Genomic DNA, 15,520 nt, shown 5'->3' with positions numbered 1-15,520 from the left:
AAGTGGGTCGGTGGTTCTTTCCGGTGTTTTCCCGGGTTCTTCCTCCACCATTAATACTGGCCGCCATGTATAGCCTATCATGTGCTGAAAAATGGCGTTAAACCCCACAACAACAACAACATGGTGGTCAAGAAATGTAGTGTTCTTTTTCTGTTGAAAAAGTTTGGTGCCAAGATTCCTGAACATTGTGGTTTTCAAAATGCAGTTTTGTCATGGGTGTGTGTGTGTGTCCAAATTTGTGTTTTCGTGTTTTTAAATGATAGTAATATGCCATCAAGTAGGACCCATGTGGGCTTGACAGGGCCTGACATGTGTTCCAAAAGCCAAATACAGAAGCACATGACCAAGAAAAAAATGAACGGAACAATGTGTTAGAGCTGAGAACTGATTAATTAAAGCGGAGTGCTGATCAGAGTAAATAAATAAAACTGAAAATATAAATAAAGTTATCATAGTTTAGTTTCTGCAAGCATCAACTTTGTTTTGAAAAGATACCCCCTTTGTTAAAGTAGACCACTCGGGGGCCCCTTCAGATTAGTAATACAGCTGTAGTAAGGTTAAAATCTCTGCCAATCAGACAAAAAAGATACTTCGTTATTGTGTATAGATGTAGCTCAATATCAAACTCAACTGATCCCTCGATACATTATGCCCATTTTCCATGTTTGATCAAAACTGGATCAGAAATGTTACTTCCTGAGTGGGTTACAGGCTCAGCCAATATGAAGAAAGTTTGCCTCATTAATATGCACGAAAATGGCTCATTACCAAATTAATTCAAGATCTGAATGATATAATTCCATCTTCCTAAGTTTGCTCTAAAGTGGATCAAAAATATGGTCTCCAGGGAGGTAACAAGTTCAGCTAATCTGATTCAAGATCACCTCATTAATATAGATGGAAATTATTTAAATCATGTATTATCTAAGTGTTATAAATCTATTCAGTACAACCCATTTATCTCGACATCTTTGGGTCTGGGGCAATAATGTCGACATAAGTGGCTGTTGAGGTATGTGTTATAGAGGGGGGGGGGATGAAAAAAATATATATTTAGCATATACACATACGTGAAAGTGATCAGTAAGGGGTAACTTTTCATTAGTGCATAAGATCTACACTTACTGAAGAAGAAAAAAATAATTGCAAATTTAATTAAATGAAGACAAAAGACAAAACCAGTTTGAAAAACACTAGTATATTTTGTGTTACATTTGTGTACAATCTACTGTCAACCAACATGTCAGCAGCACGTGGCTGCATGTACATAAATTGGCCCAGATTTTGGGCTGCCTGATTCAACAAAGGTCAACTTAATGAGGCTGTCAAGGGAAAGAGATTAGTCAAAGGCAAAAGAAAAGAAAAAATGTCACCAAGTTTTGAATTAATTAAGCAAAACATGTACTTTTGTAAAACACTTAACAATTCTGGAATAGATGAATGCAAGCTGCTTGTAATTAAGATTACTTATAGCATATTCAATACATCATTAAATTAAATGTGTAAAAGAGTGCGGTTTCATTTTAAAAATTTCATACATATCTTTGCGAGATGCCCCACCTTCAGTTTCCTTCACTGCCCAGATATTTATTTTCAAGAGATAGTAAATTTAATTTGCATTTTAAGCCAGTTAGCCATCGTAAGCATAAAGTTACTTTTTTCCAGCAGAAAACAAACTTGCACGACACAATTAACTTGTTCCAATCTCCGATAACCTTCAAAATTATAACAATCAATCAGATTTCACTGCATTTATAAAATTGTTACAGACTTCATTTAATGAAGGGTGCATTGTTTTAATAAATATAAGATTTAAGCTGGCTTGTTTTGATGAAGGGTACTTTGTTTTTATAAAGTATTGTAACATACTTGTTTTGAGGAAGGGTGCAGCGTTTTATAAAAGATTGTAGCTTGCTTGTTTTGATGAAGGGTGTAAGGAATTTTATAAAAGATTGAAGCTGGTTTGTTTTTATGACGAGTCAACATGCTACATATTGAAGTTGCCGCAAAAACAAACTTCAGAAGACCAAACATATTGTTACATATATTTGATTTAATTTATATTTGATTTCATTTGTGTTTGATTTAATTTGATTGTTTGTGGGTTTTGGAATCTTTTTATTTTCTTTACATGTCAATGTAATGTAATTTTGTTTACAAGGAATTTGATATTTTCCAGAAAATTCAATTTAATCAGAGTTTTAACTTAGATACCTAATAATAGAAACACCTGTTTCTATTTTGACATAGTTCCTGGCCTTGATTGAGGGTCAAGTAAACAACATTTTTCTAGGAGTAAAATGATTGGTTCTTATCAAGGACATACAGGAGCTATGTGACTTTTACATGCAAATATGATCACGTCATCCTCTATTTCACAATATATTTTGAAACTAGGCATTTCCGAAATTGCAAAATACTTAGTATTAATAGTGATGTTTAGAGAGAGAGAGATATCTCCGAGTCCAGGGCTTTTAAACACTTGATATCAAGTTGTTTTCTTCTGTTGTGACCAGAAATGAACTTTTGAGTTTTTGAGTTATTAGGTAATTTTTCTCCAAAGATTAATTAGATTCTCTGGAAATATTGTATTCACCAAGAATTCTTGAACAAGGACATTTATTGAAAATTCTGTTTGGATCTCTGAGACTGAAGGATAAATTATTATGTTTCCACAAGGAACTGTAGACATCAAAACAGTACAGGCTACAGCACATCATCACCTTTCATCTTGGATTCTTCATCGGGATTCGAACTTGGAATCATTAGAACATTTCAATATTAAGACTGCAAAAACATTATTCGTGGATTATTCTTGTATTATTTTCGGATCTGATTCTGGAAACCCTAAGTTCTCATATTTTTTCATTTTTACAGTATTTTTCCAGGAAAATAAATTATTTTTTATATTATTTTAGGATTCATTCTGGAAACTAAGTTCTCTTTTTTCTTCATTTTTACAGTATTTTTCCAGGGAAATTTATCATTTGTTATATTTTCCAAAGCTTGTTGTTTTCACTCTTTCTTGTGTTACTGTTTATTGGGACCTAAACATTTAACAATATGCCCTCTGCAATAGCAAAATTAAAGCTTGAGGGCAACATCAAATAACTGCTGACTTGTCAAGGTAAATTATAAGAAAACAAAAAAATTGCTCAAGTTGGGACTGAGGGCTTCTGTCAACATGTACAATTATTTTTTTATATTGACGTTGACAAAAGCATATTTGGTTGTCATAATAGACCATGGGACTGGGACTGTGTATTTTTGTCTAGATAGATGGCTTGTTGACATATTAAGTGGGTAGTACTGTATCCTAAGTTTAATTAAAATCAGACGAGCAGTTTGGCTGTAAAAGTGGCAAAAAGATCACATCATCATATGCATAAATCTTGCTCATCATCTCTTCTGCAAGGTCTTGAAAAGACCACATTTCAAGTTTAATCAAAACTGGAACAGAAATACAATCATAATAATAAGCTCAGCCTGATAATTCATGTACCTCACTCACCTCATCTGGTCTGAGATCTTGATGATATAAGCCCATGTTTGATTAAAATCAGATCCGAAATTTGGCCTCCAGGGAAGCGACAAGCAATTACAAGCCATCCTATAATCTTACATGGCCTAGCAGCCAGATGAGCTAGAATCTCACAGAAACTCATCTTTATCTGATGTCTGTAATGTCTGTCAAATTTCAACACACTGGATCGATGTTGGAGTGCATCAGTGTTTCAGGGCATGTGTACATACATAAGACAAAGAACAAACCTGTAACACTATCAGCTTTTGCCATATTCATGGGAAGGCTTCAAAGAAAAAAGAATTAACCGTCAGTAGTCTTAAAGTGATCAGCAGTTAATCCACAGTTGATGGTATATGACAGAATGATAGAGAGACAGAAAAAGATACATGGATAAAGGGATATCTTGCATACCATACTGTATTAAGTACTCGTACAGAAGATAGAAGAAATCAAAAGGTGTACAAACAATGAAGCTGAATTCTGTTAATTATTTAATCAATACCTTTGTAAATGCATTTTGGCACCATGAAATTTAATCTCTGATAAATCCTGATACAGAATCTGTTTATTACTGGTATACTGGAATAAACAGAATAAAATAGCATTAATAAATTTTTGAATATAATTTATCTTACATACATGTGATACATGTGATAATTCCAAAACAAAGATTCTGGATTATTGTTAAATAAATTTGGAATTTTCATGAAAAGTCTGTAATTATTATCAGCACATTAACCTTCCATATTTGTTTCTACAGAATGTCATATTAATGATGCTGTAATGCCTTGTTTTCATCAGCAAATACAATTAAGTATATTCCTTCATTAAAATTTAGTATGCACCAACATTTAGATATTGTTGGTATGGCACTGATGTGTTGCTCCCTTCTGATAAAATACTGAATGTTTTATAAAAATAAATATTTGATAATGAATGGAAACATAATTTTTTTATATTAAGCATTTTGTGCATGTGCATTTCTGATAAAACTGACTTCCATTATTTACAAATCTTAAAATGTATTTGTGCAATTTTATGCAAAAAACATTAAAAGTAATAACAATTAAATCTAGATATCTGAAGGATTTCATAGATGTGTTAGAACTTTACAAGCAAAATATTATAAAGGTTTTTAAAAAATTTCATTACACCCTTAAGGGAAGTTAACACAACATCAAGTTGTGTACTGCAGACACAAAGTGGAAGGATGGATAAAAAAATTATTAAAGTAGAAATGCAGGAATAAGAAAATACTATATGTAGCATATACATATATAACTTTTCTCTCTCTTTCTCTCTCTTTTTGTAAAAACATCTGACAATTATACTAGCTATAGCTTAATCTGCTATTTTTAGATCCACCACAATGATATCTCATGTTAATATTTCTTCATAAATGAAAGGCACCTAACCTTGGCACCATACTGTGTATGTGGTAATAAAAACAAGTTAAAAAGTAAAATCCCTGCCACTATACTTTAATTCAACTGAGTTCAGACATTATAAAACTAGTGCATAAATGAGGTAAGTGATAATGTGAGATTACATTTTGCTTAAGCCACCGAAAAAAAAATGTACAAACTCTCCATTGGGTGAAGCAGTGTTTTAACTCAAGTCACAGTTACAATGAAGGCATCACCTGTCCTAAACAGTTTATCTATGAATGACTGCACCTTTAGAAATTAAAGGAAATTACTCAATGGAGGTCAGCTGGAATGGGCTTTTGATTGCAAGTGGCAGTTGATAGCTTTTAATCCGAGATATGCTCAATAATATGACTCTATCCACTATTCTATCTATTAAATCAAGACACTTTTAAAAAAATGCATTTTCAGGCTGAACTAAACATGGGACTTTAAAAACCATCATGTCTGGGAGTGTGATTAAAATCCTGGAATACAGTACTTGTCACATATAGAATTGTTTGGTGATACGAAATTCTTGCAGTCATGGTTCTAACATGATAATCTTGGTAATCTCATTACCCATTTTAAACCATTTTTCATTTATTTCAATTTTCTTTCTTCTAATTTTCTTATCTTGCTTGCAGATTTTCCTGTCATTCAAATATATAAGAGTCAAGAACTTCTCTTGACTTTTGTGTAAAGCATTTGTGTTGTGGATTAAGTTGTTTCTTCTCTAATGAAGAACTTGTTTAGCTCAAAACATTAGGAAACTGTTGTATTTGCACCATTATCAATAATTATGTACCAATTTGTGTATGTGTGTGTGTGTGTGTGTGTTGGTGTAAATTAAACTGATTTTCTTTTTTAAATATTGTGATATATTGTATTCAGACTATAACAGAGAAAGGTCTCTTATTGACTAGGAAAAAGATTCATTTTCTATAAATCTCTGGATCATGTCCCACCCTCGGGCAGGTTGGTCATATGGCAGGATGTGTCCTGCTCCTCGTACAATCACCTTGAAAAAAGAAAACAAAGATAGTATATCAATCTGGTTGTAGAGAAATAATCAGCTTGTTCACACATTGTTTGAAAAAAAATGCACTGTATTTTAGTTGAATAAAAACAATAAATTGTTTTATATCGACTGGAAAACAAGTTCTTGCTATGCTCATATATTGGCAAAGTGTTGCATTTTGTGGTGAAGGAAAACAACTAAGCAGGATTTGCATATATTGCCAAGTGTGGTATTTTCTGGTGGAGGAAAACCGATAGCCAGGAGAAAACTATTGACTGTTTGATAGGTAAGCAGTATTCTTGCACATCCTGTGGTTATCAAGGAATGGTTCAATAAAACATTTATAATGTCTTTATGAGCAATGTATTGGCTAATATTGCTCAAGTTTATCTTAATTTCACTGGTAACTTGGAGTTTATAAATACTATACCAATGGATACTAAATTCATGAGTTAACTAATTTTCCAAATACCAACAGATTCCAACATATACAATAAGAGCTGGATTGTCTGGTACTTGTTTTCCTGCATGTATATCATTATATGCTGATCATGGATGGCTAGACATATATTTCCTTCCACATTTAAAAGGGATATGGTCCTGAATTGTTTGATTCCTGATGAATTCTCTTCTTTTACAATAAAGCAGCCCTCTGCAAGCTGCCAACTCTGTCAACTTGCCTCTTTTCCAAATGATCTTTACTGGTTCTAAAGTCTTCTGATTAGTCTTATGGACCATCATCTTTTATAATGTCCTTCACTTTTTGCAGTCATGGTTCCGAACTGTCAACTGTAACTGCTGGTTCTTCTGGATTTATGAGTCTGGTCTGATCCCTAAAGTCTTTCTCTCAGCCTGAATCACTGTAGCTGAAGGTGGCCTAGGTGGTTAGGGTGTTTGCCTCATATGTCAGAGATAGCAGGTTCGAACTCCAGCTGAGTCATACCAAAGACTTATAAATGGTACTAGCAAATGCCTGGCTTGGCGCTCAGCCACACTGCAGACATTGTAGCGATATGACTGCAAAATTGTTAAAGTTATGTTAAAACAAACCCATATCACACACACGCACACTGACACAATGTCTGCAGTGTGACAGTTTATAAAGCTGCCCAGCACTGGGGCATCATGCTGCAGACATCTAGCATTATGTCCTACCCAATCACATGATCCTGACACCAGGCTGACCAGTCTTAACACTAACCTCCTAATGCTGAGTGCCAAGCGAGGCAGCTGTTAGTACCATTTTTATAAGTCTTCGGTATGACTCAGCCAGGGATCAAACCCACAACCTCCTGCATCCGAGGCAGATGCTTTAACCACTAGTCAACCGGAGCGGTCTGCAGACAATGTAATGATATAATTAAAATTGTTAAAGTTACATATAAAAAAAAACATATCACAGTGTGCCTTTCTCAACTGTTCTTAAAACTCCTCCTTTGGACATTTAAGTCTCCATGATCATTTGTCCCCAAGCATATTCTTGACAGATTGGCAGTGAATCGTACTCTCTTCTACTCTTTCTGATGTTCTCTGCTCTTTTCAGTGTCTTCAGCCTTTCAAGCAGATTTTCTCTGATGTCGCATAGCACTTTTTCTTTTCATCCACTACATTCTGATACCTTCTTGTCTTCCTCAACAGTTCTGCTCTTATGTTTGCAATCTTCCAAAATCTAGTCATCTTTTGGCAAATTATTTCTCTGCTTCATTTCTGACCCAACAGAATGCCTCTACAGTTCCCCCACTAGGTCATTTTTTTTCTTTTCATAGGTTTATACTTATTGATCTTCCTTATTGCTTTCTTTGCCTAAAACATTTAAAAAGACGCATATGAAAATCTGCTGTATCGCGTGTTGGACTTGAAAAATCTGATCTCTTGGTCTATATACACTAATGGCAAGGAGGACTGATTCATGACACAATACAGCCATGAACTCCACATGACCCAAACATGTGACCCTTCTAGATTTTCTCAGCTATACCAAATCTGGTCTGTTTTTATAGGTTTATAGTCTTATAGGCATTCTTTATGGGATGCCACAAAGATATGCTGTTTTCCAGAAGGTAATATTACTCCACAGACTTAAAAAATGTGGTCTTTTATCCTCCTGATGAGAACAAAATCTTTCTATCTCTTAGTGGTAAATTTTTTTAAACCAGCTGCAGAGATTAATTGAGAAGACAGCCAAAGAAGAAAAATAAATAAAACCCAAACTTAACTACATTTGTCAGAGAAATTGGGTATCATATATAAGAAAGCAGGAAATGGCACAAATAGTAGGTTCATTCTAATCCAATTTTAAGACAAATTCTTGAAAGGTATGACTAAAACAAGTTACAGGCAAAGTATGTATGCAAACTTCATCTTCTTCCAGAAGTATTTAAGTTTGTTAAGCACAAAAGTATGATAGATATCTAGGATATTATTCATGCATTTAAAGTTTGTTAAATTGATAACAAAAGCAACAGGCCACAAGTTCTTTGAAGAATGTTGTATAAGTGCCATCCAATGAAGTTTATAAATTGTACATGTTTACAAACACAAGTTTAAGATTCTATTTCATTGGTGAGAATTCCAGTTTTTACCATTTAGCTGGACGATGACAAAAATAGGAAAATAGTCAAGAAATCCATATTTTTATTCCTTGTTCTATATAACTTATGTGAAATTTCACAACGATTTTAAATTGTCCAGGCTAATTGGGCCTGGTGATTGATAACTATACGACTGCAAAGACCTTATATTGCTTAAGTTGCTATGTGACTTGACATGTTTTAATGTTATTCCATAATTTATAACATCATGTCAAAACATAATGTCACAACGCCTGTAAATTTTAATTTTTGTACATAATAAAATAAAAAGTTATACCTGGTAGAAACTTTTGACTTGTCTGACATAACCAGCAACTTCTGTGTCATTAGGGTTAATTTTCCAGATCTGTCTATCTACCGTTCTGTACATGTCCTGTCCACTCCAGGGGACGGTTAAGAGGAATGCCTCTGTCATGGGCACAGCTATGATAATGTCCAGTTGTCCATTATAAAACATAACCTACACAGGCAAATGGAAAGGTAGAAAAATGCTTGTCAAATTTGTTTGAAACTTTTTACTAGTGGATCAACTGGAGGAATTTTAAGAATCTGTATAAAAATGAAGAGTAACATACAAATTTAACTAGAAATATATCCATAAAGGGATGCTTCTCCTACTTTCTTTTAGAAAGTGTGGTACATGTTACATATTGTATGTTTAATGTCATAAAGGGGCACAAATCTGAAATATGCAACAGAGCATGACGAAAGAACAATATGTTAATGCTAATTATATAACTACCAAGTTTTAAGCCATTCCACTGGAAACTGGGGGACTAGATATTCACACAAGAATTATATATATGGAGCAGTCTGAACTGTTAAAAATGCTGAATTAAAACCACTGACATCTATCAGGTACTAGTCTCTTTAAAACAAAAGTCTATTTTTGATGTCTTGTCAATAATGAGAATGGCATATAAACAAGTGACAAGTTTAGGATTGTCTGTAATCTGCATACTGAAAGTACAATAACTGTATCAACAAATCTGAAATGGCACCAGCATATAACTGAAAATTCTTCTAAAAATGACAAGATCTTAAAGTTGATATGTGTATCAATAATGTATCATGCTGCAGGTTGTGTACTGCAATTCAAATCAATATGCAGCACAGGCATTATGTTTGACCTTGCCATTCAGTACATCATTTGTTTGCCCCTTGTTTAATAATCCTCCGTGCAAACATGATTAAAACATGGTTGACTCTGGAGATTACTGACCAATGGGTCTTTATGACCTCGAGTTTTAGTCAAGGAACAAAACTTACTGAGCATAAACCATAATTTTTTCATACACATCTTACCATGATGTTGACAACTGACTTTTACACCCAGAACTTTACAGATTTCTTTTTTTTAAAACATTTATTTAAGAGAACATATTCCTGTATGATTTATACAATATCTGGGGATTCATCAGAAGGCTGAAAGCTTGTTGAAAACCAATTTTTCTAGGAAAATATGTTTATTTGATAATACTTACCCAATCATAATACTGTCACAGAACAGCTACTACCTCGCAAATCTGGCACTCCCAGAAAAAAAACTTTAGCCAAAAAAAAGCTAAAAGTTACCTGCTCACCTAGGTGGCAGTCTGTAAGATTAATCTCCCCTTTCCACAGGGATTGGTGGCAAATTCCATGAATATCTCAGTTACTGCTGGAGCAAAGGTATACTATCTATATGGATGTAACTGTGGGAGTATTATCGAAGAAACATATTTTACCAGAAAAATTAGTTTCTTCTACAAATACATTACCAAATCATAATACCTTAGAAGAACAGATAAAAAGTGGAAAGATGCATCCCCTTACCCTGGAGACACCATTTCTGATCACCTAAGTTATGTGAGACAGCTTCTAGTTAATCCAACTGCTTCGAAAAAGGGAAAATGTTTCCTCCTGCAAATCCGGTGGAAATCATGAAGCCATGGACTTACGAAGCTGCGGAATGACCTGGTAAGGTGACCTGTTGTGCCATGGCTATAGGTCCCACCAGATCGAGCTGAGCCATTTGGAATGAAACAGCTTTTAGATAAAAGCTGGAGAATGTGGATTCCAAGCTCCATCCTATCGCATGGATAATGTCAGATAACAGTTCTGCTCAAAAGCTATGCTGTGGCAACTGTTCTAACCTCTTGATCCAAAATACGCAACAAATCCATTTGATCTGTGGTTATTTCTTGATATATCCAGTTATCATTTGAGAGGTAAGAAAAGCGATCTCCCTTCCACCAGTGATCTCCCTTGATGCAATAGCTCTGTCTCTTTTTGAGTCCACTTCAGAGCTTGGGCCTGTAGATGGCCTTGAGCTGAAGTACAGAGCAGACAATGATTTCATTACAAAAGTCTGGTTACCCATGGATGAAAGTCTGTTCTTGGTTATGAAAACTGGTACCATCAAGAATGAAACTGACCCGTCTTTATCAGAACTGTATGTAGTTAGGGTCCACTGATAGAGCATGGATCTCGCTGAGTCTGCCTGATATCACTAATGCAGTGAGGAAGCAGATCTTATATGAAAGGTGAACTAATAATAATACCCCTGAAAGCAGTTCCAATAGTGTCAAGTTAGCTAGGTTATTACCCATGAAAGGTTCCACTTAGGGCATAGAGGTTAGCACCCATGATAGGTTCCACTTAGGGCATAGAGGTTAGTACCCATGAAAGGTTCCACTTAGGGCATAGAGGTTAGTACCCATGAAAGGTTCCACTTAGGGCATAGAGGTTAGTACCCATGAAAGGTTCCACTTAGGGCATAGAGGTTAGTACCCATGAAAGGTTCCACTTAGGGCATAGAGGTTAGTACCCATGAAAGATTCCACTTAGGGTACAGAGGTTAGTACCCATGAAAGGTTCCACTTAGGGCACAGAGGTTAGTACCCATGAAAGGTTCCACTTAGGGCACAGAGGTTAGTACCCATGAAAGGTTCCACTTAGGGCAAAGAGGTTAGTACCCATGAAAGGTTCCACTTAGGGCACAGAGGTTAGTACCCATGATAGGTTCCACTTGGGGCATAGAGGCTAGTACCCATGAAAGGTTCCACTTAGGGCATAGAGGTTAGTACCCATGAAAGGTTCCACTTAGGGCATAGAGGTTAGTACCCATGAAAGGTTCCACTTAGGGCACAGAGGTTAGTACCCATGAAAGGTTCCACTTAGGGCATAGAGGTTAGTACCCATGAAAGGTTCCACTTAGGGCATAGAGGTTAGTACCCATGAAAGGTTCCACTTAGGGCATAGAGGTTAGTACCCATGAAAGGTTCCACTTAGGGCATAGAGGTTAGTACCCATGAAAGGTTCCACTTAAGGCATAGAGGTTAGTACCCATGATAGGTTCCACTTAGGGCATAGAGGTTAGTACCCATGAAAGATTCCACTTAGGGTACAGAGGTTAGTACCCATGAAAGGTTCCACTTAGGGCATAGAGGTTAGTACCCATGAAAGGTTCCACTTAAGGCATAGAGGTTAGTACCCATGATAGGTTCCACTTAGGGCACAGAGGTTAGTACCCATGAAAGGTTCCACTTAGGGCATAGAGGTTAGTACCCATGAAAGGTTCCACTTAAGGCATAGAGGTTAGTACCCATGATAGGTTCCACTTAGGGCACAGAGCCAACATTTTTGGCCATGTATAAATTTGGAGAAAAGGTTGGATGGTCTTTGCTTCATCCAATAACCTCTCTTCCTTGATGATGCAAGATGTCATTGATCATGGTGCGGTAACATATGATTGTACTTTGTGCAAACTTCTTCTCTTCGACGAGATAGAGGGAGAAGTGAGCTATTTGTGTAATTTATGCCTGCAGGGGTATAATATATTCTTGTTTACACCATGGTATGAAAATTTGTCATTTTCCTTCATATGCTTTCAGAATGGAGGGCTATCTTGTGTGATAAATTTAATCCACAACTCTTTATTAGAACTGTTTATTTTTTAGAGCTTGTTTAATATGATCCAGACATGCAGGTACCATAGCTCTGGTTTGGGATAAAACAACTGTTGTCATGGTTGTCTCAGCAGATGAGGGAATATCTAAATTTTCATGGTAATCTACATTTCATGATTGATGAGATCATTGATCCCCGACTTCATCAACCTAAGTTGTGCAATCAGGATGAGGCAACACTTTGATTCTCTTGTTTTCTGTATCACATTTGGAATCAGACACATTGGAGGACACTCCAATCTATAAAGTATAACTGCCCAGACATTTAGATCCAAGACTGGTGAGGCAAAAGTTGGGAGTTTGGTATTTCACCTTTCCAGAAATAGTTCCACCAATGGTCCAGTGGGCAAACTTTTGACCTCCATTGTGGTAGAAGAATCATTTGTAACGGATGCATAAAAAGGTGACCTATGATGATGAGATCCACTGCTGCACTGAGCAGGCCTAGTCAATCCGAGACTTGAACCCATGCAGACAGAGGTCAGATGGTAGTGATCAGTAACAGAAAGCACTTTAGACCACTCAGCCACTCAGGGCCCCTCTGTTTACCTGTGTGTTGAACTCTATATGAAGATGAACAAAATGTAACAAGGGTTATAATGACGTGTTCCAAGATATAACTCAATAGATGTTTTTCATACTGTTGTCCAGGTAGCTTGATGTTGCCACTGTAGATATGGTCTGGATTTGAGCCATTACATGGATTATCAGATAAGTGAAGACTCAGAGACTGATGTTTACTCCAAATGGAAGCACCCTGAACCAGTGCACTGTCTTTGTTCGCAAACTGCAGAAAATTCATGTAGGCCCTTGAATAGGGACATTAAGATAAATATCTTTTAGGTTCACATTGATTGTGAAGTCTTTTATGGCTTTCAAAACCCATCATGGTGTTTTCATCATGAACCAATGAGGTGCAAATGAAGTGGTTGAGAGTGCTTAGGTCAGTGACAGGGTGCAAAGTGTCATTTACTTTGGGACCAGAAATAGTCAAGAAATAAAATCCTGGAGATTTCATATTTTGAATGACTTCTACTGCCCTTTTCTGGAGAAATGTAGTTTAGTTTCTTGCAGCATGGTGGTGGCTTTGAAGGGGTCTATGGGGATGTTTGTAGTTTAAGGGACCCTAAGCTGAGAAGGTGTGCTAAAAGTGTTGCGGAGTCACTCAGAAACCTCTTGTCAAGTCCACTGATTGTCGTGGCAAATCTTGTCTCATATGGTAGCAAAGAATTGGAACCTTCATCCTACCAGGATCTGAAGTAAGGACAGCATGAGATGAAATACTTTTTTAAGATATGGAGTCTGTCATGGAAAGAAACATTGGCAAAACTGATAACTTTCTCTCTGCCTCTTATCCACTTTTGTTCATGAGAACTCGGGTTCTCGAAGGGTGTAATTTCGATAGGATTGCTTCCCAGATGTCTGTGCCCTAAGAACATCCCTGCGCCCTTTTTTTTTCTTCCTGAATGTCTCTGCACTGATACTGAGGTCATGTGGGAGGGAAACTGGTCTCCTTGGTGGCTTGTTTGTGGAATTCATAAACCTGATCATTATATAGGAGATTAGAAGACAAAGGTTGCAAGAATATATATAGTTCTCCTAAAGGAAGATGGAGGAAGAGAGAGCACTGGTATGGCATTGGCTAGGGTGTGTTGAGCAGCTCTATTTTAATACTTGGGTCATTCTGGAGACTAACTCCCATGCATGTCCTGTAGGATTTGCAGTGGGAAAGATAAGCTGTTTTTTGCCTGTTGGAAGATTGCCAGAGATACTAGATCCAACAGAGCCCACATGACATTGCATACCAACTGCTGATTGTCATTAAAAGACATCCAATCCATACTTACAGAGTATGGTTTTGTCATCCCAAGGATGAAATATTTCATTCAACTCCATTTGAAAAACTGGGGCATGGAAACTTTAGAACCAATGGTAAAATTCGATGGAAGGTGTTTCTGCAAGAAATATAGCCAGTTGACACTTGGGTCCTGTTACTGACAATGTAGACAGTCCAAAATGACAATAACTCTGGCAAACTGCAGGAGTAATTTAAGCTAAATTCTTTTTAGTCAAAATATCAACTGATGTTTGGACTCTGATACAGGCAGCTGATGAAGTGGGGGACTAGGAAGACAGAACTCCTAGGGTAGAAGCCAGAAAACTTCTTCGCAAGGCTAAAGGCTAAATCTTCCTGTGTTATTGTATGGTGCAACTTGGGACCAAGCATCATCATCTTTGCTTGCAGGTGTTGAGTCTGACATCTCTTGTGCTACTTGTAAATTAGCTGAAGAAGAGAGTCAAGGTCTTTTCTTCACTAGACTCATGGAGTGCCCTTAATTTGATACTGTGACTTCCAAGAGGTTGCTGATTAGAGGTTCCTTTTGTGTAGAAAAGGTTTGAGAATATTGCAAAGTAAGATCTGTTGGATATTTGAGGCACTAAGCTGGGCATTGTCTGTAATGAGTGTCTAGAGGCATTATGTGGGTTGGGCTGACCCATGTGTGTGCATGTATAGACTGGGGTTGACATAGTGGACAAAAGGTGTTCTTCTAGTGATGTATAATGTATTATCTGTTGTGGTCGTGGACCATTATGATCCCATGTGTATGGGCCTAGTCTGATCATAATGGAAAAAGGCCATCTTTGTGGGAATGTTGGGAAAGGATATGGGATGCTTGGTCCACACAGCTGGTCCATGCATCTGCTGTGCAAGATTGTAATTTAAGCAATTTGTTTTGCCCTTTCTCGCACTCCACTGCAATAGATATGGAGCTGAACCCTGCAATAGAATGGCCTCTCAGTATTGCCAGTAAGAATTTATCCTGTTGTGGTGGTGAATGGGGTGCCAGAACTTTCTCTGAATAAACTGCTTTTCGGTGTTTTGTGCTGATGCACCATGGGTAGATTTGTATCCCTCAAAAAAAATTCCTGCACTGATGATGTGTCACCATGTACATTACAACATCTTCATCCTTTAATGTGAGCATCTGCACTTTCCCCTTTGGTGCCCCAAGCACATTATTTCA

The 15,520-nt window shown here is 36.6% G+C and overlaps 1 protein-coding gene across 5 annotated transcripts in view; it reads right to left on the bottom strand.

The window, feature by feature from the left end:
* Nucleotides 1-4,004: 4,004 nt before the first annotated feature.
* The window catches only part of LOC149779500 (putative serine carboxypeptidase CPVL), a 46,671-nt gene continuing 35,155 nt past the window's right edge, over nt 4,005-15,520 (bottom strand). For all 5 annotated transcript variants that reach the window (XM_089940191.1, XM_089940195.1, XM_089940192.1 and 2 more), the window contains exons 12-13: nt 8,822-9,004; nt 4,005-5,953 (exon numbers count right to left, since the gene is read on the bottom strand). In XM_089940191.1, the coding sequence (XP_089796317.1) occupies nt 5,855-5,953; nt 8,822-9,004 (282 nt within the window). In that variant the 3' untranslated portion in view covers nt 4,005-5,854. The remainder of the gene's footprint in view (nt 5,954-8,821; nt 9,005-15,520) is intronic.

This window comes from Sinohyriopsis cumingii, chromosome 17 (assembly GCF_028554795.1).
Source record: "Sinohyriopsis cumingii isolate HCF-2022 chromosome 17, ASM2855479v2, whole genome shotgun sequence".
Lineage (NCBI taxonomy): Eukaryota > Metazoa > Mollusca > Bivalvia > Unionida > Unionidae > Sinohyriopsis > Sinohyriopsis cumingii.
The sequence above is the reverse complement of the archived record's forward strand: the minus strand, read 5'-3'. Positions and strand labels throughout refer to the sequence as shown.